At 50.1% G+C, this 24,701-nt stretch overlaps 1 protein-coding gene and 2 long non-coding RNA genes across 7 annotated transcripts; 2 read left to right on the top strand and 1 right to left on the bottom strand.

Moving 5' to 3' along the window:
• Window positions 1–94: 94 nt before the first annotated feature.
• LOC308657936 lies at window positions 95–8,790 on the top strand. Of its 4 annotated transcripts, none has more exons than XR_014024099.1 (5): window positions 95–109; window positions 906–4,904; window positions 5,276–5,333; window positions 6,865–6,951; window positions 8,368–8,790. It is a non-coding gene; the product is annotated as an uncharacterized lncRNA (long non-coding RNA). The 4 variants fall into 4 exon arrangements; XR_014024102.1 differs by lacking the exon at window positions 95–109 and adding an exon at window positions 226–348 and having other exon boundaries at window positions 4,635–4,904; window positions 8,368–8,581; XR_014024100.1 differs by lacking the exon at window positions 95–109 and adding an exon at window positions 334–348 and having other exon boundaries at window positions 8,616–8,790.
• Window positions 8,725–12,271, bottom strand: HOXC11 (homeobox C11). Of its 2 annotated transcripts, none has more exons than XM_081310239.1 (2): window positions 11,429–12,266; window positions 8,725–10,164 (listed from the first exon to the last, which is right to left on the bottom strand). In XM_081310239.1, the coding sequence occupies exons 1-2, from the start codon at window positions 12,112–12,114 to the stop codon at window positions 9,576–9,578; spliced, it is 1,275 nt and encodes a 424-aa protein (XP_081166365.1). In that variant the 5' UTR covers window positions 12,115–12,266; the 3' UTR covers window positions 8,725–9,575. The 2 variants fall into 2 exon arrangements, with proteins under 2 accessions (XP_081166365.1, XP_081166366.1); XM_081310240.1 differs by having other exon boundaries at window positions 9,804–10,164; window positions 11,433–12,271.
• Window positions 12,272–18,367: 6,096 nt separating this feature from the next.
• Window positions 18,368–23,071, top strand: LOC308657937. Its single transcript, XR_014024103.1, has 3 exons — window positions 18,368–18,866; window positions 19,292–19,380; window positions 21,292–23,071. It is a non-coding gene; the product is annotated as an uncharacterized lncRNA (long non-coding RNA).
• Window positions 23,072–24,701: the final 1,630 nt, after the last annotated feature.

Here is a 24,701-nt window from a genome sequence, read left to right as displayed (position 1 = left end):
TTGAAAATGGCCTTGATGATTCAGACGGCCGTGACGTCAGCGGGGTCAAGTTGTCGGCAGGCGGAGCGCTCAGCATGGAGTAACAGCGCCACCTAGCAGCTGCCTCGGGGTAGGGGCACTGGAGCCCTTCCCCGTGAACAAAGGAAGCGCCCCCCAGGCGGCAGGGGCGGTGGGGGGGGGGTGGAGGGAGATGGGGGCGTTCTGGGTAGAGTGGGGTTTGTTTACCCGGGAACCAGCCGGTAACTCCTGGGGAGAGGAGGGAGGAGAGGGGGGAAATGAGGGAAAGTGGGAGAGAGAGGCAACGGGGCTCAAAACAAATTCAAATTAAAAGGTCAAGACACGATTCAGGTACTTCTTCCCTTCTCTTCACCTCCCCTTTTCCTTTTCTCAGCCCCCACCCAATCTTCTCTTGGGGTGGGAGCAGGATGAAGTTTTTTGGGGGTTTGGAGGGGAGTTGGGAGGTGAAGGGTGCTCCTGCGGGCAGAGAAAGAGAAAGTTAAAGAATCCCAAACAGGACTAAAGTTTCAGCTGCCTGTGCTCTGCTTTCTCGGGCTTGGCCTTTTGGGTCTGGGAGTTCGGGGACCGACCGTCTGGGAGGTTGGTTGAGTTGCAAGTTCCCTGTGGGAGTTGACTGGAAATCTCCAGTGTCTGGGGTGGGTCAGGGAGGGGGTCACGGTCACTTCAGGGCTGCTGGAGAAAGGAGGTTCCTAGTGGATGTAGGGATCCCTGGAGGGAGAAGCCCAGGACCCGAGGTCCCCGCTCCCTCACCCCGGAGCTGTGGCCTGGGCCTGGCTGGGCGGGCAGCTCCTGGGTCTCAGGACTTTGGCCTTGGAGCTGGTTCGGCCGCTTTGCTCCAGGCACTAGCGACCCTTGCTTTCCGCTTGAACTTGTCCCTACTAAAACAGGGAATATTTCTGAAGAAAAAGACCGAACCTGCAGGGACTTTGATCGGATTCAGGGAGTCGCATATCAACACGAAAAATGAGGACACCGGACGTAACCAAATCCGACCCAGAGCGATTGGGCTGGAAGCATTTTTTTTTTAAAAGGAGAAGTGAGGCCGGTCTGTTTTTGTTATTGTTGTTATTGTTTAATAAAGGGAAGGAAAAAAGGGAAATACATGTTTCAAATAGTTCTTTCCGTTTCTCCATCGCTTTTCTCCCAAAGCGAACAAAACTCTCCACCCCTTCCTCAGGAAACGGAATCCGGAGAATAACTTGTCTTTCCGGTAGCCCCGCATTTTTCTCTGGACAGAGCCTGGGGTTTCGACTTTCCGAAGTGCTGAAGCCAAGCCGGGAAAGGACCCTAATGCCGAGCGCCCTGGCGTGGTCGAGTAAGGAGGCTGGACCGCTTCTAGGGAGGCCCAAGCCAGCGCGGCCAGAAGAGGACTGTGGAAAAAAATCTGCTGAATTCCCTCACCCACGGACTGAAAGACAAGGCGCAGGGGTCCCTGAACCCCCAGAAAATTGGAAGGAGATATGGAGTGTGTGACTTGCTTGCAGAACGGACAGGGGAGATTTGAAATTAGTTTTGTGTTTTCATTTGCAGGGGTCGCCTGGCCTCAGCATGGGGGTTGTCCCGGGCAAGGTTAGGCTGTTTAGGCCCCAGACCAGACTTGGGACAGCCTGGGCAGTAGTCAATCCAGGGAGCCATTTGTCCCACCACCCTTCCCCCGGGAAACAGCCCAGACTTTATGGCCACTCTGTTTGTATTATCTGCATAAGTCTTTCCCCACCAGTTTGATCGAAACCGTTCCCTTTTACGAGGACCCAACGAAAATTTCCCGTCATATTTATCAGCTGAGGATAAAAATTTAGTATGGGAACTGATATTTCCTCATTTATGGGACGATGAAATTAAAGACCAAAGCAATTGAGAATTATATGGCTTTGGGGGGTTCCCTCCCCCCTCTTTCATGTCTCCTTTATTTTCCTGCCTGGTTTGTCTGTCCCTGGAGTTTGTTTTCCCAATCCCCTGCCCTTGTCCCCTGTTTTGGAGTCTAATGGTCCCTTTCCCCCATGACCAGGTGCTGCCTAGCTACCTAAGATTTTTCTGGCCTTTTTCTCTGTGTTAGTGGCTGAGGGCTGGAGCAGCACTCTCTCTCCGATCCCCTACCCAGGCCAGGCTAGGACTGATGGAAGGTGATGAGGGAAGAGCCTCCAAGATGAATCCAAGCCCAGCCTGGGAGGGGATGGTAGGAGTCCCAGAAGAGGGTGAAAGAGATAAATTCTCAAAAACAAGTCCCCAGGCAAAAGCTGAAGAGCCGGCAGGAGAGGAACAAAATCACTGGGCCTCCCGTCTCTCTCCCCTTACCAGCCTGACCCCCATCCCAAATCTACCACTACCTCAGCCAGGGGAAGGGATAGAGTTGCTTCAGAATCCTTGCTATTATTAATGGAAATAATACCCTTGGGAGAAAGCCTCCCACCTCCTCACAAGAACGGATAGTGTTTAAAGTTGAAATAATTAGAAGTATGATAAACACGGCCCATTAATGGAAAAAGAAATCAAATTCATCAGCTTAAGTGGGACCCCCGGTGGGACAAATGTTTGCCTCTAATTACTCAAGATAAACGAAAACCCAGAGCTGTTAAACAAGAGCCCGCTCTTGCTCGGACAGTCACAGACTTGAATAACTTGTTGGGTTTTTGCAGACTTTGGGATTCTACCTCAGTGAAGGTAAAAGGAAGAAAGAAGTGAGAAAGAATGGGCCAGGCGAAAGGAGTATTTGTGTGGCTCCAAAGAAGTCCAGCCTGGTCTGGTTCCCAGCCCTGCCCCCTTGGGCTCGGTCTTTCCCGAGGCCACGAGCAAAGGCAGTTTCCATCCTATTGTCTGGGCCTGGCGTTCAAAGGCATGCCGGCCACCACAGTCACCCCGCCTGCCACTACTGCCAGGTGCTCACCAGCTCTGCTCACAGGACCAAGACTCTCAGCCTGCACCCTTGGCAACCGGATTGGGGCTTAGGAGAAGTCTGTGTCACCCCTGTACCAATTCTTATTAAGCCACTTCTCCAACTTCCCGAGAATGCGGAGAGACCTGCACCTAAGACTGACACTGGGATTCTTCTTACCTCAGCTTGGGGACTCAAATATCCATGGGTGCAGGCCAGAGTTGGGGCTCAGGCTCTGCATGTTCTGGATAAATCTCACCCGCCCCAGAAGCCCTGGCATCTTTTGCTCTTCATGCCTGGTACCCAGACCCTGAAGGGGCAGCAAGGACGGGCCTGGGCCTCCTGCCGGCTGAGGGTTTCTGAGTAAGGGAGACAAGGAGGGTTTCCAGAGCTCCTGGCATGCTCCAGGAGGATGCAGTGGTTCCACATAGCAGGCCAAGGGCTGAGGCATGAGGGGTCCCCATTAAAAGCAGAAGAAAGTGTCGTATTCAACGGACAGAAAGGAAATTCGGCTGTTTTCCGGCTGTAGCCCTCAGGTCACCCCAGAAGCACCATGATTTCTCCAGTGAAAATTGTCCGTTTCCCCAAGTGGTTAAGGAAGTCATCTGGGAAATTTTAGAGATGAAATGAAAAAGGAAAGGTGTCTCTTCCGTTGGGATAAAATAATAAAAATAAAATGTGTGTACAGAAATCTCTTCAAGCGAAACAGAAAATAAAATCACACCAGAGATTGCAGAGTTTTTCCACTTGTTTTGGGGGCTGAGATAAATCATTCTCTTCCCAAGTCTTGAAGGAAAGGTTGACTTTTCTTCACTTAGCACCAGGCTCTGCCCCAGCTGAATCGAGGGCCAGGAAATTCCAGGCAAAATGTGGCATGTTCGGAGGTCCAGAAAAACAGTTTTCAGACAGGTACGGAGGTAAGAGGCTGAGGACAATTAAAGGGGCCTTCGGTCTACTTCGGATCTCACAGCCAGGCCGGCGGGCCCAGCCAGCCAAATCCCTCTCACATCTGGATGTTGTACACACTTGCACCCAGATGCTGTGGACTTTAGCATCTACACACATGTCCAACTTGCACTTAATTGAGTCTACACAGCCACAAATATTCACTTTTACCCCAAAGTGCTCCCTGAGAACCTTGAATCCTGGAGTCTGATAACCCGCACCAGCCGGGCTGCTTCTGTCTTGCCGAAGCCAACCAGTTATTTAACTTTGCTTCCTGAATTGAAACCAGACTGCAAATACCGCCAAGAGAACCTTTGGGAGGAGGAGCTGGATGGGAGGATATCTTGGGGGGAAGGCCCTGGTCCCCACTTTAATGGTTTGTTTCTAGGTTGCCCCAGTAGGTCAGGTTTCCAGCCAGTGTAAGGACTGTGGTTGGGCGGGTTTGCTCTGGAGAAAAACCCGATCCTCCTTCTCGGGGGGTTAAGTTCCATTTTCAAGATCTTGATTTCTTTCTCTTTTTCTTTTTTAGTACTTTTTTTGATTTGTTCATTCTGTCTTTCTTTTTTTCATCCTCCTCTTTTTTCTTTACTTGCTTCCTTTTCTGTTTTTCGTTTTTCGTTTCCTTTTTTCTGCAATTCCTTTTTCTTTTCTCTTTTTCTGATCCATTCTCTCTCTTAATATGTTGTCTTCCTTATTTCACCATTTCTCTTTTTCTTCTTTCTTCATTATACAGTTTATTTTTTTGTTCTTTTCTTTCCTCCTCAATTCTTTCTTTTCCTTTCTTGACTTTCTTTCCTAGGCTTTCTTATTTTTCTCTGGTGTGCTGGGCTCAGTTGGGGTGAAAACACTAGGCTCAGTTGCACGCCTCCCCAGCACAGCTACTCAGGCTTGGAGTTGACCTTCTCCCGCCTTCAGCTTCAGCTCGGCTCCTCACAAGGCGAAGTGTAGGACAGCCAGCCAGCGACCAGCAGCCAGGCCTCAGCAGTCGCCATTAGAGGAAAGGAAAAGCTGGCTCTGAGGCACGTCCCCACTAATGCCTGATGGTTCCCTGAAGTGCCAGGTTCTGGGGGTAAGGTATTTTAATTTCCATCACCCCAAAGGAGCTTTGTTCAGCAGGCCTGCTGTTTTTGTCCTGACTTTCAGAGCTGAACATTAAAATGGCCCAAAGTTGAGCCCAATTGGTGCCCTCAAGGCTGGAGAGAAATGAAGGAGGAGGTTGCCTGTTACAGGTGGGGGTCAGGTCCAAGGAGTTATTCTTAGGCTTGGCAGCCCCAGGCCTTGTCCCCACATGGGTATCTTTGTTCTCTGTGGTTCTGGACAGCAACCCTAATGGACTTCTGTCCTCTTTAGTCTTGCAACAACTGCAACCCCTGGGCAAGAGATTCTGGGCATTTTGGGTACTGTCTTTCTTCTAACCCATTTTTTTTTTTAATTTCACAGGCAGCAGGGATGCAAGATTATGTGAAAAGACCATCCCTAAGCAGCAGTTTGAGTCAAGGTTATGGGTCTTCTCTGCTTTGTGCAGTGGTTTATGGGGGGCATGAGCAGGGCTGTGTGTGTGGCAGGGTTGAGGGACAGAATGGTACCTGGAGGACAATAAGAGGGTGTGGTGGGGAGTCTTTTGTCCTGGGGACATTATCCAAACTTTGGAGGTCTATAAGGTTGTATCTTAAGAGCATAGTGAACAGGACTCTCCCGAAGTCCTGCAGCCTCTGTTTGCTGGCAGCCCCCAAAGGCAGGTCCAAGGTGGGCCTTTGGAAGGACTGTCCCCGACCTTCAAGCCTTTTTGCCTTCAGCAAAGAAAGACAGCTCCCCCCCCACACACACACACCCAGACAATGGAGTCCCAGAGTCCTTTCCATCTCTTCCACTCTCAAAGATCTTAGATGCCAGGCTATGGCAGGACCAAAACTTTTAAGTTTTTTTTTTTTTTTAAGGGAGGGGGAATCTTGTAAAACTTTTATGCCAAACAAAGTTATAAAAACTTCCCAGGCGTTGCCTTTTCCAAAAGTTTATATGAATAATAAAGAGTGTAGTCGCGTGCACAGAGTTCTGGCCTGCCCCTAGCAGGCAGGATTTAGCAAACTGCATTATTTAGCCTTAGGGCACAGGAAACCCCAGGGGCTGCCCTCTTCAGGGAATATTAGTCCCGAAAGGAATTGCCCTACAGATTCCAGAGAGGGGAGGGGTGGGGGGAGAAGGGGTGGTGCCCTTGACTCCCTTGAAGTTCAAAGTTCTTCTTTGCCCTAATGAAAAAAGTACTCTCTGTCCACTCAGGCCACTCAAGAAATTAGCCCAAGGTTGTTTCTTTTCTCTTAGTGAGGACTGACTGCAAGTAACCCCAGCTCTGTTCACCTTTCAGACCCTGGTCTACCCTTTTTTTGCTTTCCCCCAAACAAGGCTCCTCAGCTTCTCCATCTGGGAGGCTCAGAATCCATGCTCTCAGAGGTGCTTAATGGGGGTTGTCAGTCTTCTTCTAAGGGACCCTTGCATTGCCATTCCCCACCACCCTAAGTGTCTGAGTGACAAAGAAACCCCAAACCCAAGGCTACCCCCAAACCCACATCTCCTTTTGAGTGCCTCTGGCTCCTCTGCACCCCCAAAGCCCATAGTGGGAGGGGAAGGGGCCCAGAGTTCTCTGTCAGCCCACACCACTTAATACCCTTGTAAACTCCCACGTGCGCTATAAACTTGGATTTTTACAACCAACATTCCTCCTTAGCTCCGGGAAACTTTGAACTCGGCCTCGGGTTTATTTACTTGGGCAGGGGGGAGCTGGGAGCTGAGAAAGGATAGTGAAAAAGAGGGAAAATGTGGGGCAAGGAGATGATGGGGTGGGGGTCTGGGGTGTGTTGGGAGAGCTAAGATGGTCCACTTCGGGTTTGTTTACTATTTAGGGCGGAAGCGTTTTTTAACACAGGCCAGACTGGGTCGTTAAGAGCGAAATGAATCTGGGTTTAGAGGCGCGGGGGCGGGGGGGGGGGCGCTTTATGGCGGCGTCTAGACGAGGATCTTTTGTTCCCGGGCAGCGCTGTGGCTGGAGGGGATTACCCCAAGAGGTCGCGTCCACAGTGCCCCTAGTTGGCAAGGGGGGTTGGACATTCAGGAGTCTGAAGGTGGGTTTCTTGGGGGCCAGAGACCCCTGTTTTTCCTTTTTAGAAGATCACCAAGGCAGGTTCCTGGGCCTGGGTCACAGAAGTCTTTGTTTTTCTTTCACAAAGACTCTCCTCTCATCCTTCAGAAATCTCTTCTGGAGTTGAAAATCTTTTCTGGGTTGCACGTTGCAGAGAAAGTGGTAGCTGACAGTTTTGAACTTTTTTTCCTCCAAAATCAGGAGCCATTTAAAGGTTAATAGTTTGCTTTATAAACTGTTCATTCTAAAGAGTTCTCTCCATCCTCCTTTACAGGAAACACGGCCAACAGGCTGATGGTCCCTGATATAGCTAGTGGACAAATATTATACCTAGAGAAGTGCCACACACACTCAGTTTGTGCTCCTGTCCACACTCATTAAACACTGCCAATGGTTACACACTATGGGTGACACACTCTGTACTACAGGTAAAAGTGTACAGATAATATTCCTTCTCACATTCATTCATAGGCACCCTGACTTCAACAAAATGTGCAGGGGCACATGAAAGAATTGTGGGCCACATACACACAACAGTTGTCTCAAGGACCCACATTTACAATTAAGAGATTCAGACACCTAAGCTGCAGGGTCTCCTGCCATCAACAATAACAGCAAACTCAGGTTTGATAATCATGGTGCTTTTCCATTTCATTCAACACATGGATAATAACATTTTAAAATTACACAAGAACAGAGAGTGGAAAGATGAGAGAATTGGTCCTGAACCTTTGCTCCCAAGTAACATATTTATAACAGAGATGACCAAGTGGTTTCACTGAAAGTGTTGAAAGGACCGTGATTATAAGAAACGTGCATACTGGGTGTGGTGGTACATGCCTGTAATCCCAGCTACTTGGGAGGCTGAGGCAGGAGGATTGCAAAGTTGAAGGCAGCCTCTGCAATTTAGCAAGACCCCATCCCAAGATAAAAATAAAATAAAAAGGGCTAGGGATGTAGCTCAGTACTAGAGCGCTTGCCCAGTATGTGCCAGACCCAGGGTGCAATTCCCAGTATCAAAAAGAATGGAGGGAAGGAGAAAGAGGAAGAAAAGGAGAGGGAAGAAATGTTCAGCAAATACATATGGGTGTGGTGACTAGCCCCATGGGTCACTTCCTTCCTCAGTATTCCATCCATGTCTGACATGAATGTCAGACGACACAGCTGGAGGCTTTCTACTCTGGGACACCTAAAATATAAAACATCAGAGTGGCTCCACTCTGGGTATCTGGTTGTGTCTGGAGGAGCCTGGCCATTTGTGCCAAAGGGGAAGGGGCCAGAGTCTACCTTCCCATCCTCAGAGGCTGTGGAGAGGACAAGGAGGGGGATGGCTCCTCTTCCTCTCCCCTCATTCCTCCAAAACTGTATATAAAATTTTCTATACCATCTTCTCATAGAGGGAAAAAAAATACTTCACAAAAGCCCTACCCTCAACTCTACACATTTAACTGAGACAGACAGAGACATCTGGCAGGAGGACGGTGGAGCCAAGAAAATTCCTATAAATTTAAATTTGATGATGGTTACAATTAACTCCACAACGAACGTGTGCTTGAACGGAAAGCATTGCTGGGTGTTTGGACACAGCTTGAGCTTCACATGAGAAAGGAGATCTTAAGAGTAGCCCTGGAATGTCCTCTGTTTCAGAGAGGGAAGAAGCCACTGCCACACTCCTGACTCTGCCAGTGGAGAAGAGCTCTAGCATGGGCCTGCCTTGCCTCTGCAGGCTTGTGCCCACGGGTGAGGATCTCCTGCATTTTTCCTCCTCCTCCTCCTCCTCCTCCTCCTCCTCCTCCTCCTCCTCCTCCTCCTCCTCCTCCGCCTTGAGAGGATGGAGGATTTTAAGAGGAGAGGGGTTAATAAAAAGATCAAATAAAAATCATAATATTGAACAGAATGAAATATCTTTATTTGCCACCAAAAAAAAAAAAATTAACAGCAACCCCTTTGGGTCGGGAGCAGGGTGGGGATTGCACATGTACACACTCACTCACGCACATGGAGGGAGATGGGTGATTTGAATTTCCTTCTGGCATGTCCTTTCCCATCCTCTCTCCGGTAGAAATAAAGGCTTGTGAAATTTATTTACAAAAATTCAGGCCCCAGCAAGGGGGAGGTGCCCAATTCCATTCCTATTGCCTCCTCCACCCCAATTTTCTCTGTTTTCCTCTTTATAAAAAAGAAAAGAAAAAGAAAAAAGGAAAGAAAAGAAAAAGTAAAAAAGGAGGTAATAACTGCAAAGACTACCTATAAATCCATGGAGTGGAGGGGGGCACTGCTTGGAGAAAGGTTAGGACACCTCAGTGTGCCAGTTAAGAAATTCCAAAGAAGGGCTCTACACATTTAGGGGGAGAACAACTAGGCTTGGGAGGAGCCAGGGCGCAGACGGAGGTAGGACACGGACTTTGCACACCTAACACCAGGTCGAAGGTACAGGAATTTCACAGCAAGGCAGGATCACATTTAGTTGCCCCCTAACAGTGGGGCAAGGTGGGGTAGGAGTGGGGAGCCCGAGAGGTCTCCCCTTGCAAACAAGGTGTCTTAGTGGATCTGTTCACTTGGGCAAGGGAAGGCTTGTAGTTCAAGGATTGTTCAGCTCAGACGCCCTTACGCTCGCCCCTCCCTCCACCAAATCCGAGCAGCAAGACATTGTCGCGAGGTGTGTTTTCTTTTAAATAAAAAGTCTTGGGGCCTCGGCGCCAAAGGGATCCACTCGCCGTGAGTCAGACACTTCCCTTCACCTCCTTTTCCAGGCCGGTCTCTATCTCCACAGCGAGAGTCAGACCGAAGGTGAAGGAGGTTCCGGAAGGAAGTGCCAGCAACGGCGGTGGGGGCCAGCCCTGGCCAGTCCAGTTTTCCACCCGCGGAAAAAAGACGAGTTAGAAAATAAAAAATAAAAATAAAATAAAATAATTTCCCCCTTTCCCTCCCTCCCTCCCCCAAAAAGGGCCCCCGGTCTGCAGTTACAGCAGCGGATTTCCCGAAAAATACTGCAGCCGGTCTCTGCTTAGTTTTTTTTCTTTCATCCTCCTGTTCTGAAACCAAATTTTCACTTGTCGGTCCGTCAGGTTCAGCATCCGAGACAGCTGCAGCCGCTTCTCTTTGTTGATATACACGTTGAAGAAAAACTCTCGCTCCAGTTCCCGGATCTGGAATTTCGAATAAGGGCAGCGCTTCTTGCGGGTGCGGGGGGCGTCTGGAGGGAGGGGAGGAGGCAAGTGCGAGGAGAGGGGGAGAGAGACACGTGAGACCAGGGCGACCCCAGCCCAGCCCGCTGAGCGCTCAGCGGCCTTTCTCCCAGCCCGTCCGCTGGGCAGCCCTCCCGCCTGGCCCGCGGCTCTCCTCTTGCAGGCCGCAAAGCAGGGGTAAGCCTCGACCCCCTCGCCTGGTCTAGCTCCGGCCACTGAGCGACTGGCGCCCCACTGCCCTTCAGGCGGGAGCCTTAGCTGACAGGGTCTGGGGGGAAAGGAAAGCCTGCTGGGGCACGTGCGTCTCCGTGAGCCCCTGGCCTGCTCTCAGGCAGCCCTTGGCGGCTCCATCACAGAGCTGCCCTCCTAAAGGTTCTGAAAGTCCACTACCATCTCCCCCAGAAATCTGGGGGAACCGCGGAGAAAGAGGCGCACAAAGTATGACCTGGCGAGAACAGTGGGGAAGCCGAGAGGAAACTGGGGAGCAGGCACCTAGACACCCTAAAGTCTCTTCCGGGGGTGCCTTGGCGCCCGAGGCCGCCCGCCGGGCCGCGCCTGGTCTGCTGCCTCGCTAGGCCTGCACCGAGGCCGGCCAGAGACCGAGAAGAAACGCTGAGACCCCTGCCTAAAACAGCGGAGCCGGGATCTTCCTCTCCTCAAGCCTCGGTCGCCGCTAAGCCCCTGGTTCTTTGGGTTTCTGCTCCAAGATTCGCGAAAACATAGTTTGAACATTTTTTTTTAATTGATTTTAAAAAGAAGCAGAGCAACCCTGGCTCTCCTTCTCGGGTCCCAGGTTCTGCTCCATTGCTTCTTTCCTCCACCTCTCCCCCTCTCTGAGTTTCTCCCAGTCTTTCCCTCGCCCTCCCCTTTCTCCCCCTCCACCCCTCCCCTCCCTCCCACCCCCCGGCAACCGGCTCCCCATCCTTCCTTAAATGCTCCTCTAAGTTCACGATCAAAGTTAATATCGCCCGCAATGGTGGCACTTTTAAAATTTTCACAGACCGAGGAAGATAACGGGGGAGGGGGGTTCACCCGGCTTTTCCAAAGAGTCCGTTTCCCTCCCTCCCACCCCTTCTCCATCGTAAAAAGTCGAGTCGTTGGGAGAGAGGGCTTTGTAGGTTATAATAAAATCCTTTGAATGCTTATAAAACTCCACATAAAATCGGACTGACCCAAAACACGAGGCTGTCCCTGCTCCCCTGGCCACCCCCCTACTCTAGCCCTCCCTCTCGTTCCCTCCCTTGCTGCCCGCCTGTTCCCGGCCGCTGCTACCTACTGGGGGCGGCTCCCTTGGCCGGCTCCTTGGTCGCCGAGTGGGCAGAACCGGACGAGCTGGGATTCGTGTTCTCCTCCTCGGCCTCCGCCTCGACCCCCGCCTCAGCCCGGGACGCCAGTCCCGAGGCCGGGGGCGCTTCTGGCTCCCCCTTGGCCTCGCCCTTGCCGGAGCAGGGGGGCTCCGCGGGCGCGTCGCCGCCACCGCAGTAGGCGTTGTCGAAGAAACGGTCGAAGGCTTGAGGCAGGACGCTGTTCTTGTTGACTGAAGAGTAAAACCCGGCGGGGGCAGCATGTGGGGCGCTGGGGTGGTGGTGGCTGCCGTAGGAACCTTCGTTTTTCATGAGGATCTCAGTGACTGTGGAAGGAGGAAGGCACTCCCGGTGCATAAGCTCGTCGGCCGCGGCATAGCAGGAAGAGTAGCTGTTCCGATGGTGCCACTTGCCGGATGGCTCCAAGCCGTAGGAGACCTCCCGGACCGGGGGCACTTGGGCCGAGTAGGGATAGGAGATCTGACGAGAGGGGGCTTGGGGCAGGAAGGAGGAGACCGTGGAGAACTCGGGCACGTAGTATGTGCAACTGGGTAGATAGAGGTTGGAGGCGCAGCTCCCTCGCTCGCCGAAGTCAGCGCCCCTCTCTTTGCGCGACGGCGAGCAGAAGTTGCCCAGGTTGACCGAGTTAAACATCGTTCTCCTCTCCTGCCGGCTCCGGATGGAGGTTTTGGACCCGGTCTAGTGAGGGGGGAAATTTTGGGAAGGCGAGATGACGCGTTATCCGTCTTAGTCTCTCTCCCCGAGCACGTGATCCAAAGTAGATATTGTCATATATCAGTTCGGAGCACTTCGCAGACGTAGGAGGGGTTCTCTCTTAGGTAAGATCGGGGACGTTCAGGCGATTGGTTTGCAAACACCGCAGAAACATTATGAAAATCAATTGCAGATTTGTATTCGTTTTTCTCTCGTCACTCCCCTCCTCTCCATTCCACAGAGCGAGCAAAGGAGGAGAGAGAGGTTGGGGTGGGGTGGGCGGTGGGATGGGCGGGGGCGGTGGCTGGGAGGGGGCAATAGTATTTTTATCCCTAGCTGCTGCTCCCCACCCCACCCCCAGGATTGGGGAAAAGAGGCGAGCTTTCAATATGGGGGTCTTGCTTCTTCCCTGTGATCAGCAGAGACCAGAATGAAGACTTCTTTCCCCATTGCTCATTTCCCGGAGAATAGTGAATCCTTTCCCCCCAAGTCTAGGAACTCTTACCCCTCCAACCCGCAGTCAGCGCCTGTACAAGAGTTTGAAGAAGTCCATTCTATTATTCTTTTCTGGCCAGAGCTGGTTGTCAAGACTCCCTTTTAGGTATTTGGAGAAGCTCCCGGGAAGAGTATCTGAAGTTTCCCAAAGGTGAGGCAGCCCATCTAGAAGCCAGTGTCCCAACTTTGTCTGGCTTGCTGTGCTGTTGCCAGCTAGGGACTCCGATTAGTCATAAACGAGTGGTAAGCGAAGCGCCAGCCGCCCAGCCGGTGCCTGGTGAAGTCTGGGAAAAACCTTCTCTAATGTTGTGTTAAATATTTAGTATGAGAGAGTGGCCCTGGGTGAATATTTCATGCTTGCCTTTATTGTCAATCAATGTGCAGAAAGCTCCATCCACTGTGGATTTTTAAATCCCAAACCCCAAAGAAAAAGATTGGAAAGAAAGTCATGCATCTTCTACGTTAGGGTCCTTGGAGTTGGGGGCTCAGCTCAGCTAGTAGGCTGAAAAGAAGCCTAAAGGGGAGTGCAGCAGAATATGGTGGGAGAATTAGGTTTGGGGCTCCTATTCTTGAATGATTTGGGAGACCTGTGAGGTGGATAGTGGGGCCAGGTACAGTACAGACCAGCTGGACAGTGGTAGAGAGCTGTGGATCCTAAGGCAGGCAGGGTAGGGCCAGGGGCCTCTCTCTAGAGGGAATCTCCAGAACCTCAACCTTGGTGAAAGTCAGATACCACTGCCTCCTTGTTTCTCAGTCTGGCCTTGCCCTGCTCTCCTCCAAGTCTGTCATCCTCCTGGATGACTGTGGCCCAAAGGGTAAGCTCGGTAATTTTGTCCTCTTGTCTCCCATCCCTTTGGGCACAAAAAGACATGTCTGGGAATCAGAAAATCACTTTATTGAAAGGTTCTGGACTGGGTCAAAGGGACCTGATCAATTGGCATGAGCAGAGAGCAATCTTGGTTCCAAAGAGGAACTGCCAGTGTATTATTTGTTAAGGAAGGAGAAGAAGAGCTGAGACCCCAAGGACTGAGCCCACTGAGCTCTTAGAGAAAGAAAGAAAGAAAAAAAGAAAAGCTAGAACCCACCTTACATCCCTAACTTTTGGTCAAAATTGGTTTTCACTTTAAATTTTTTTATCATGATTATATTTTCCTTGCTGAAGCATGATGAAGTACGAGGCCCCCAGATCAGGTAGGGAAGACCTATGGTAACTTCTCTAAACACTACCCTGCCAAATCCATTCCTCCTCAACTTTTATTCCTCCCTAAATTTGCTCAACTTTTAGAGTAAAACTTGGGTGGGGTCTGCCTTGACCCTAGGTCCCATTCTTTAGATTAGAGTGTTAGAGTACTCCTATGCCCTTCTACCTACTCAGTGCTGGGCTTTGCTTCCTGAGCCCTCCTTAAGTCTGGGCTAGATCTTTACTGAGGGCAAAGAGGAACTAGATTGGGGCTTTGCTAAAGTGTGGGACTTCTCTGTGTGGAAGGGACCAAAAGGAAAAATCTGTTGTGTTTCCTACTTCCTCCAGCCCTTTTTATAGGGTAAACTGGGGGCAGCATTTTAAATTATAATGGTGGGGAACTCAGAACTGTGGTTTTTATGGGGTTCACACTGACCTCATTAAACTTGAGTTTATTAGAGGCAAAATGCTCCCCAAACAGTGATAGTAATCAAGGAGAGGGAGGCAAGAGGTACCCCTATCCCTTGTAGAGGTGTTGATGAGGGTAGTGTTTCACCTTCTGCTTTCTTCCCTTCCCTAGGAGAGTCTGCTTCCTTCCCCCTTCTGGCCTCCCAGGCAATGAGGGGCCCAATCCCCCAAGGCACATTCTGCACAGGCAGGGACAAGGGGGGTGTGGGCTGCTTCCTGTGAGGAGACAGCTGTGGGCCTGAGCACTTGAATTTGACCACCAAGTTTATTCCAGGACCATCATAAAAGTAAGCCAGGCGGCTGCAAGGGGCTGCTGGCGGCCTTATTTCCTTGAAACAAACAAACGAACAAACAAAAACAAAAAGGAAACGCAAGAAAGAACATCAATGACTTAATATCCTGGAAACTTGGGGTCTCCCAGTACAGACTTTTGAGAGTTATACTCTGCTTCCTAAAAGTAAAACACCAACCTTACATTTTTTCCTATTGTTTCTCTGACTTTTAGTTTTTCAACAGTTAAAAAAAAAAAAAATCCCAGCAGCTGTCAGTTGCTGCTGGGATCAAGGAAAGAAGGCCCTAAGGTCAGCAAGATGTTGATTGGCAAAAATACCTAAGGTGTGGGGTAGTGACTTCTCTGCCTAGCCTTGGTTCCAGACCACCCATAAGCATGGTCTGAGCTTGCTTGTCCCAGGCTGCACCCTCTCAATCAGCAGTTTCTGGCCAGGACAATAGTTATCTCCCCTACAGGGAGCCATCTGTGGCCCCAATCCTTTCCCTGGTGGGCTTCACTCCAGGTGGCTATTTTTTTTCCTCACCTGGTAGGTGGGGAGGTCTCTCCAACCGCCCAGAGTCGGATCCTTCACCTGAAATCCTCCGCGGGAGGGCCATCCTGCTCGCTCTTGTTGGCCTCAGTTCCCGCTGCCTGCCTGACCGCTAGCAGGCGGCTGTGGTCCGGGTAACTGCCTTGGTAGTCTGACCAGGGCCACACCAGCGCCCTTCCCTCCCACACAGGGACGCAGAGAGCTTCAGAAGGGGGCAGTATCTAGCGAATTCTGGCCTGAGCAGCTCCCAGCGGCCTCCCACACACAGCGCTAGGGTTGCCTTGCAGCTTGTCTACCCTTTCCTGGGTTTTACAGATCTTGGTGGGGAGAGGTGACTACCCCACAGATCATGACTAGGAAGAAAACCCTGGGAAAAGAAAAGGGGTGCCTAAGCTCTCCTATGGGCTTTGGTTGTAAATTCAGTCCTGTATAGAGTCAATGAAAAGATAAGGGGAAGGAGTCCCATGCATGGACACCCACAGTTCTTATCCTAGGAGGATGAGGAGGAGCCCTCATAAAAAATCAGCTTGCACCTTTTTGCACATATTTCTGTCCCTTAGAGCAATATTGTTGCATTGAATAATCCCTTTAGAGTGCTTTGGGATTTTCAGACTAACAGCTTATTTTTCAAAGGAGACACCCATACCCCACTCCACCTCAGCCAAGAAACTGGAAAGGGTGGGACTGCTGGTTTGCAGCTTCTGCCTAGCTTCAGCCTTGGTCAGAGCCCCAAGCCCAAGGCCACAAGTCAGGCCACCTAAGTGATGGACTCTGCTCAGTTTCCTCCGGCATATGGAAGAGGTGTGTGGTAGGAGAAGGGCAGTTTCTCTACCCCTGTAGCCCCACCCAGCTTTCTCCTGAGAGGTATTGTCCCAGGAGGCTAGCAGTGCAACCCCATTTCTCCCCATAAAAGCCTGATTTTATGAGCCAGTTTCACTGCCCCCCATCACCAAATGCTCTAAAATGAAAGAAATGCCTTAAAAGTAGTCTGGAAATGGAGCCGAGCCGCTGCCCTGAGCCTTAGTTTCCAAAGCCAGTTGTGGCCCCACAGAAAATATCTTTTCTGGGCGAAATTGCCCGCTTGGGCCACCCAAATCTCCCCCCTTGCTCATAGCAGAGACTGGGTTGGCCCAAGCCGCCATTCCCAGGCTTTAGCGCCTACTTAGGCTCGGACCCAGTCCTAGCTGATCAAAGTGAGCTCGCGGCATTTTTATGAGATCAACTTCAGTGCCTCTTTACTTGTAATCAGACGCCTGGATCGAAAATGCAAAAGAGAACAGCCCATCAATCCAAAAAAGAAAAGGAGAGAGAGAGGGAGAAGAAGAAGGTAAGGGAGAAGAAGGAAAGGGAGAAGGAGAGAGAGCAAGAGAGAGAGAGAGGACAGAAAGAAGGATCTGAAAATTCAGGTGTCACAGAGCAAGAAGATTCCAGTCACCAACAAAAAAAGAATCTTTGCCCCCAGCAAGAATGGTTTGTGGGTCTGTCCCAGCCTCTAGGCCCTGTCTTTCTGCCCGCACTTTTCTGCCGGATTTCCGGGAGCCCTGACTCGCCAGGGCTTGAAAGCTAGATCCATCTGATAGCTTCCACAGTGTGGACGCCTGCGTGGGTTGAGTGTGCTGGCCTCCATTTTCTTGCCCCTACAAGAAAGCCTCCTTCTGCTCACGATTTAAAAGTCTCCCCCATTTTGCTGCCTTCTGTGATCTCCATGGTTCTCTCTTCACTCCAGCCAGAAGTTGAGTTACAGGAAGATTCGCCAGAGATTTATCGCCCAGCCCCAAACTTGGAGAGCCTCGTTGTCATAAACAGCCGTCTATTGTCTAGACTTTTATCTCCCGGTATGGATCTGGATCATGCATTAGCAAGGCTCAAGGGACGTGGGCTGGCTCTGTGGGGTGTGCAGTGCAGCCATGCCTGCCCAAGACCCTTAGGGGTTTCTTTGGATCAGTTTAGAAGAATGCATAGATTTGTGTGTGTTCTTGGAGTTGGGCAGGTATACCTGAGTGTCCACGGGTGGAGGCCAGAGGTAGAAAAGGTCTCTTTCTCTCTGTGCCTGGGAACATTCCGGTGCATGTACTTGTGTGTTGGGTGAGAATTTGTCACGGTGTGCTTTGTTCTGGGGCATTTTAAGTGTTCCTGTCTGGGCTTTTGCAGGTTTTATTAACCTGCATCCGCTGAGCCTGTTTATGTCCCTTCGAAGCAGATCATCTGGTGTTTTTCAATATTGGAGTCCATTGTGTGGATTGGCTTCTTTGAGGAAATGGTTTGGGGTGATACCTTACCAGCCTTGCCCCTTCAGATTCCCCTATCCACCCTGAATCACACTTTAGCTTCTGCCTTCACCAGGGTGTCTGGCCTTGCCTTTCTCTGTGCAAGTCCCTAAATCTCCGAAGTGCCTGCCAATTTTCTGTCAGACATAGAGTACATTTTTGCAGGGTGAAGTCTGGCTATCTCTATCATTCCCACACTAGGGGGAAGCATCCCAACTAGTAAACCTCTTCACTTCCTGGGACTCCCCTTCACAGCTGAGGGAACATTAGAAAGGGCCTCCCCTGTTCATTTTGAACATTTAAATACTTTCTGCAGAACTCTAGATCTTGACAAACAGGGCCCACCATTCCTTTTCTGGGACTTCCAGGTAATGAAAGCTCCCACCCTGGCTATCCCCTAACTGCTTGAGCCCAAGCACTTTGACAAAAATGGCACTTTTACTAGATTAAATGACTACGGGTGAAACACTTATCACTCAGACCTTAGGTTTAGAAGCTCCATTGAACGCCAGGATCCTTTAATACAACCAGAAATAATCAAATCCGGCCTCTTTGTTTTTTAGTATAGGAACACAGGGTAGGAGGAACCAGGCCCAAAGGCCTGGGAGCCCTGGTGACCGTACCCATTGCTTCTGTCACCCTGGCCCCACTTCAGGTCTCTGCGGTATTCCCAACCAGGTAGGCAAGGTGGGAGGGGGTTGATTCCAGAGGCCAGCTTTCAGGTTGAGGAGGTGGAGGTTACAGCAATTAAGGGCTTTGGAAGCATCAGATTTAAACAGAATCCCCTATCCTTGCCTTCTGAACATCCTTAACATTAGAATTCCAATTTAAAAAGAAATAATTAGACCTTAAAATCGCTCCAAGAAGAGGAGAAAACAAGCTGTGAAGTCCAGGAAAAAGGAGGTGAGCCCTTTGCAGATACCACCACTCCAATAATACCTTCTCTCCACACCTCAGTGATACCTTGGAGGAAAAGGATCAAGGATCCCAGTTTAGGCTCCTTGCCGCAAGCACTTTCAACTGAGCCTCAGGCTCTACACCGCCAGCTCAGCCGGCAAGGCTGCGGATCTCACTTTCTGTCTCACAGGCCGGCTGTGACTCCGCCTTACTCTTCGTGTCTCCCTGCCTTCCTCCATTCTGCCGCCCAGCTCCCTGAAACCAACAAATACCGAATATACTTGCTTCTCCGCACCCAAGGCCTGGACTGAGCAGGCTCAGCGCTATGGGATCGCAGCGGGAGTACCCGGTCCTTGCGTGGTCACCAGCTGCAGCCTCTTTCTTCGCTATTTGCTGGGTTAAAACGCTTCTCTCTCACTTCCCTCCTTTTCGCCCCTGGATCTGAGAAATAAATCCAAGTCTCCTACTGCATCAGCCCTCCCCATCGCTGCTATCTCACTTCTCCTTACCGAAGATAATCTCTTTGTTTCCTGAAGGAAACCGTAATATTCAGACATTTGAGCGGTAAATGAATTTTTCTTTAAGATGTTTAATTTTCTCTCCATTTCTTAACGTCCTGCTCCGCTGGACGGTGGAATAGAACGACTTTAGAAGTCTGCAGAGGGGAGAGGGTGAGTGGAGAGATGGAGCCCAGAGTTAGTGGTCATAGATGCGGAAGACCAGGAGAATTTAGGAGGGGAAGAGGGGGGAGGAGAGAGAGAGAGAGAGAGAGAGAGAGAGAGAGAGAGAGAGAGAGAGAGAGAGAGGCGTGGGGGTTGGGGGAGAGAGGGAGCCCCAGCTGGCGGGAGCCTAGCCAGAGAGAGAGAAAAAAGAAAAGTTTCCCGGAGTCTTCGTTAGTTGACTTCCCTATCCGAAGCTTTCTCCGGCGGACAGAACTCGCCCCCAATAAAGGAAGGAGTGGGGGTCTTTATTTTTTTAATGTCCCATAGAATCCAGTGTTTACAAGATGAGGAATGCCACTGCCAGCGTCCTTCTGGAGAGAAAGGCTGAAATGGAGGACCGACGCCTTCCTTATAAGGTACGATGCTAACTTGACCTTCACTTTGTCATGGCGCCCCCGCCCACCCAGACTGCTGAAAGCGACCAGGCAGAGTGAGAGAAATTGCTGACCCTTGCCTCTGCCTCCCTCCTCTCTTTTTCTTTTAATTTCTGCCCTTTTCAACCCTACCTTTTCCTTTTAATTTCTTCCTTTCTTTGTTTTCTCCTCCCGTTCTTGCTGCCCCCTTTCTTTCTCTCATTTGTTTTAGTCTTGCCTTTGGTTTCATAGTTCGGTAGGATTCTCTGGGCCTTGCTCTCTGCCTTTGCCTCTAAGGCAGTCTTCCCCTGTCTCCCAAAGGCTTCTGGACTCTTGACTCCTGGAAACAATTTTTTTTTTTTTTTTTTTGGTGCTAGTGTGCATGCTGCTGGGACTTAACCGAGGGTCTCATATATGCCAAGCAAGTGTTCTACCCCTGAGCCACAAACCCATCTTAAAAAAAATATTTTCAGTCTTCCCTTCATCCCCACCATGAACTGACCTCTGCAGTCCCAACTAGGCTTTTACCTCCACTCATGTGTCCTTTGGGAGGAGACTCCAGGAAAGAAAATAAATTTGGGATTAAAAGGGTGGGGGGACTTGCTCTGGGCCCAGTGCCTACTTGGGGTTGACTATGAACTTGATTGAGATAAGCTCCTATCTTGCTCTCTCTAGTCTCACCTACCAAGTCTCCACAACACTAGTGGCCTTGCACTGAGAACTGAGAGCTAAGTCCCTGACTGTGGAGGCCTGGGAAGAGCAAAGTCCACTGCTCCCTAGACTAAGAAGGGCAGAGTTCAAGTATCAAGTTGTTCTTTGTCCTTGTCTGAGCTTTATGACCCCTAAAATTCTAGAGATCTCCCTCAAGACACTCAGATAAGAAATTTAGAGTATTAACAATTTTTGAAAATTTTCACTCTTTTAATAGTAGGAAGGAGAAAGACTCTCAGAGCCTCTCTTCCTTGCTTCATGCTGCCTCCCAGGCTCCAACAGAGCTTCTGACATTAACTCTAATCATATCTTGTGTGACTATAAAATAATATTATCGACACCCCTATAATTATCTATTATCCACTTACTTGTGATGATTACAATACTAGAGGAGGCAGGTCTATGCTGACAAAGTGAAGCCAAGTGAATATTGAAAATGAAACTGGATCAGAGGCCTTCAAACTGGATCTCTTACTTATTTGAGTATGTTTTCAAAATCTGTAAGCTCCTGTCTAGACCCTTCTTGATTTAGGAGTAGTCATTTAGTAGAACTTAGGGTGGTATTGAGAGACCCTACCACCTCCTTTTCCTCTGTATCCCAAACACCCCTGGCCCCTCCTCCTCCTTCTTCTCCTCCTCCTCAGCACAGACACCAGAGAGGGTCAAACAATAAAAGGGAAATGCTTTCTCTCACTCCCCCTACAATTATCCAGATAATTGCATGAATTCTTCCTTGAATACCACTGTGTACTGAGGGTCCAGGATTTCAGCAGGAAGTGTAGAGGACAGGATTTCAAATGGGGGAAGCTGAGAGTCCTGGGTTCTTACATTCCCGGACTTTATAGTTCTGTATAGTGTTACATTGTTTCTTCAGGCAAAGATCTTTGTTCCCCTTCAGTCATTTTTTCTCCCTTTCCCCCTCCCCTTCCCTCCTCCCCCCCCTTTTTGGTCCCTTTAAAGGAGACTCAGATCATCTTCTGCTCTTAATAGATGACTATAAAAGTAAAATTAATTCCCCCTTGCCCTTTAATATCAATATCTCTCTGTTAAGTATGCACATCGGCGAGAATAAACAGAATTAAGTGCTACAACCCGAACCAGCAATTACACCCAAGGTGTTTTTCTCCCCCATTGGATCTGGCTTATCAGGGGCTGTTCGCTCTGGTGCAGGATAACCAGCGGGTATTTGTATTTTTTTATAAGCTCATTGGACCCTGAGCCAGCACCGACCTGGTAGAAAAAGCAACCACGAAGCCAGAGAGAAAGAGAGCCAGAGGAGGGAAGAGAGCGCCAGACTGAGATGAAAGGGAACCACGCAGAGAAACGCTGGGAAAGGAACGAGACGGCAGGTCCCCGGAACAAACGTGGCAGAGGGCAGGACAAGCACTCACTGGCTCGCGGACAGAGGTTTATATATTTTTATTTTTAAAGTCTCATTTTGGGCCCGATGAAGAAAAGGGAGAATTCAGGGAAGGAGAGAGGAAAGAGTCCTAGCTCGCAGCATGAACGCCCAAGAAGGAAAGAGCGCTGGATAAACCCGAGTGGGCGCCAGGGCAGCTCAGGCTCCAGGCAGGCGTCGTCCCACACGCAGCTCAGCTCGCGACCGCGGCCCTCCAAGCCGCACCCTGCCCGCCCCGCGGTGGCTGCCGCAGCTTCCTTGCACTTCTTATCATCTCCATCTTTATGGTGAGGCTTGTTAACAAGACCAGCGAGCTGGCCACTCACATCTATCTCAGCCGCGCCCGCTCAGCCGAGTAGCGGCCGGCGGGGGGACTGGGAGGCGCTAATTAATTGATTCCTTCGGACTGTAAAATATCGCAGCGTCTACACGGAATCCGTGGACTCATAAACAATATCTCTGCTGGGTGTGAGTGAACTGTCTCAAAGAATTTTTTTTCATAGGTATGTCAGACAGCCCTGAATTTTTAGTTGCTGAGACCTAAGTGAGACTAATTTTTAGGGGGCCAAATCAGGGAACTCAGTGCCTCTCCAATAATTTTGTTGGGAAAAGGAGAAAAGAAAATTTGGGGTTATGAGATAGCTTTTTCCTGCTGCTTGTGTAGGCCCAGCCCAGTTTAAAAATGGGAGTCCAATAGCTGGGACTGCTGAAAGCATCTCTTGTCCTAGCTGAAAGGGAGGCTAATCCCAGATTTGAGGCTACCAATAGAAGCCCAGGTCAACTTTTGTTTCATGTTGCTCTCTAGACTCGATATTTAAAATAAAAATTTTAAATTAAGCAAATATTAGCCTTCAGGAGCCCCCTTACGCTCAGAGAACACCTAGAAATCAACATGTCTGTTAAACACACCAGACCAATTCGGCCTCCTTTTTCCTACCTGGCAGAACAGAATCAATCTCTATTGTACTTACATTAGGTCTAGAAGAGAGCATCTTGGGACACACGGGGTAACCTAATCATATAATTCTATGTAGGAGTGATTATGCAGTAGATCCTGCTGAAGACAAGACTTAATCCTGTTCTAAATACCCAGCTTCAGACAAGAGAGATACAACAGGCAAATAGATATTGGCGACCACTTACATAATAATGCTTGTAGACATAGAAGGGGATTTTAGGAGATAAGAATAATAGAAACACAAAAAAGAAAAAATAAAATTCAGCAGATGGAGACTGTCATTACTAATGCCTGAACTTCTTCTTGTTCTTACTTTTAAGATCACCAGAGAAATATGTACTATAAAGATGTAAGTCCAACAATTGTATTTTCAATATATTTGGTATACATACACCATGCGGGCAAACATAATTTACAGTGTGTAAATATGCACTTTGTGTATGTACAATATTTTTTCATTAAATTTTTGTGTACATACAGCAAGATCTAGGTAAAATTAATGCACAGATTCTATGTGTCCTGTGGAGTATATAAGCATGTGGCCAAGTAGACTCAGGACTATACATTCCCCATGTAGGACATATTCACTGTAGTATTTATATATGTAAATAAATTTTACATGTGAGTACTTATGCTATGTGATCTTTTCTCTATACATTGCTTTTCCATGTAACAGATAATAGTGCCTCTGTGTGCATATTTTATATAAAACTGTATTTAGCATGCCCAGAAAATACAAGTAATATAGGTATCTAAAAGATCTATTAACATACATTGGTCATGGCCCCAGCACGGCCAGGGCCAGGTGTATATATTAGGGAATATCTTTCCAGGATTCCATGTGGACTACATGCCTTTCAGAAAGCTTTCCAAGCAAGGACTCCTGGTGGGTTGGATCCCTACAGACCTGTCCTTGAAGGAAGTTTTCCTCTCATGGTCAGACAAACTGAAGACTTGTCTCCAAGTGCCCAGCAAACTCTTTGGCTTGAAAATGAGAAATCATCCACTGGCACTGAGCTGGTTCCCACTGGTCCAGCACTATAGTCTTGTGGTGGTTCAGTTTCCTGGCTTCTGTGCTAGGATTCAGCGGGTAGCACAGGAGCCACCGGGGGCAAAACCGCCAGAGATAAGAAACCCCGCTGGAGGGCTGGCTGCCACTGTGGGGACACTGCGTGCTGGCAAAGGGAAGGCATTTTGGTAGAAATGTCTGGTTCCCGCAGCTCAGACAGAGCCTCAAACTCCATCTGCTTTTCAAGGCTTCCCACAAACTCATGGTGTGTGCCCTCAGGCCCAGGGTGCTCAGGGAAGAGGAACTGGGTGGGACGCGGTCCAGGAGAGACAGACTCCACTGCTCCGGCCAGCAGGGGTCATCCCGTCCTTCGCGGGGCCCGACTGCCCTCGGAAAGCGACCAGAGCCTCTGGCGCTGTTGGGCGGTGAGCTACTCGGATCTGCCGAGGCTTTGGGCGCGCTGAGTTGCCTCTTCCTGGGCCCCTGAAATGGACCAGTCGGCGGGATCCGGACCGATCCGGGTCTCAGGGCCCTCTCCACTGGGCCGGGGCGCTGAGGGCTCCAGGCGTGAGTTGGGGAGTGGCCCAGGCGCCCGAGTCCTCCGGCAGCAGCCGACCCGCCTTTGTCTTGGGGCCTCCCCTAGAGCAACAGCCGCGAGCACGGCGCGGGCCTGCAGCGGTGAGCGGCGGCGGGAGAGACTGGGGAGTCTTGTGGCTGCGGGCGCGAGCCCCCGGCCCATCCGCGGAAAATCGGCAACTCTGTCTCCATGGAGGCAGATACAGAAAAGCGGCCGCTCAGGCTTCAGACTAGGCCTGTGGGCTGCGGGATACCGGACCTTCTGTTCACCTCGCACTGGATTACACCAAAACCTTCTGGACCTCCAAATGCCCACTGCGCAGAGAGGTTTGGAGGCTCCAGGGTGCGTTTCTCGTGTGGCCTGGAGCCTAAAAACCGGCCCCGCTTTCTTGGATATAAAGGGGAGGGAGGGCTGGGGCGCAGGAGAGTCGTGGTCCGAGCTGGCCGGAACCCAAGGTCCCAAGGGTTTGTTTTGTTTGCGGATCTGGGCCCCTGGTCCCAGCTCCGCCCTGGGTCTGAGCCATCGATCGCTCTGGGTTTCCGGTTGCATTAGCATCCACAGAACCCAGACTGCCGGGTCCATCTCCTGCCTGCTCGCTGAATAGTGGCTTTAAATACCCAGCTTTGGTTGTGCAGATCCGAGTGGAGCAGAACAACTTCGTAGATAATCA

This window comes from Spermophilus citellus (assembly GCF_964194105.1).
Source record: "Spermophilus citellus genome assembly, chromosome: 10".
NCBI classification, from domain to species: Eukaryota; Metazoa; Chordata; class Mammalia; order Rodentia; family Sciuridae; genus Spermophilus; species Spermophilus citellus.
This window is presented reverse-complemented; position numbering and strand designations above follow the sequence as displayed.

Coding starts and splice junctions, on each gene's coding strand:
- HOXC11 (XM_081310239.1), bottom strand. CDS start 12,114: ATGTTTAACTCGGTCAACCTGGGCAACTTCTGCTCGCCGTCGCGCAAA. Junction 10,165..11,428: donor AAGGGAGCCGCCCCCAGTAG/GTAGCAGCGGCC, acceptor CCCTCCCTCCAG/ACGCCCCCCGCACCCGCAAG.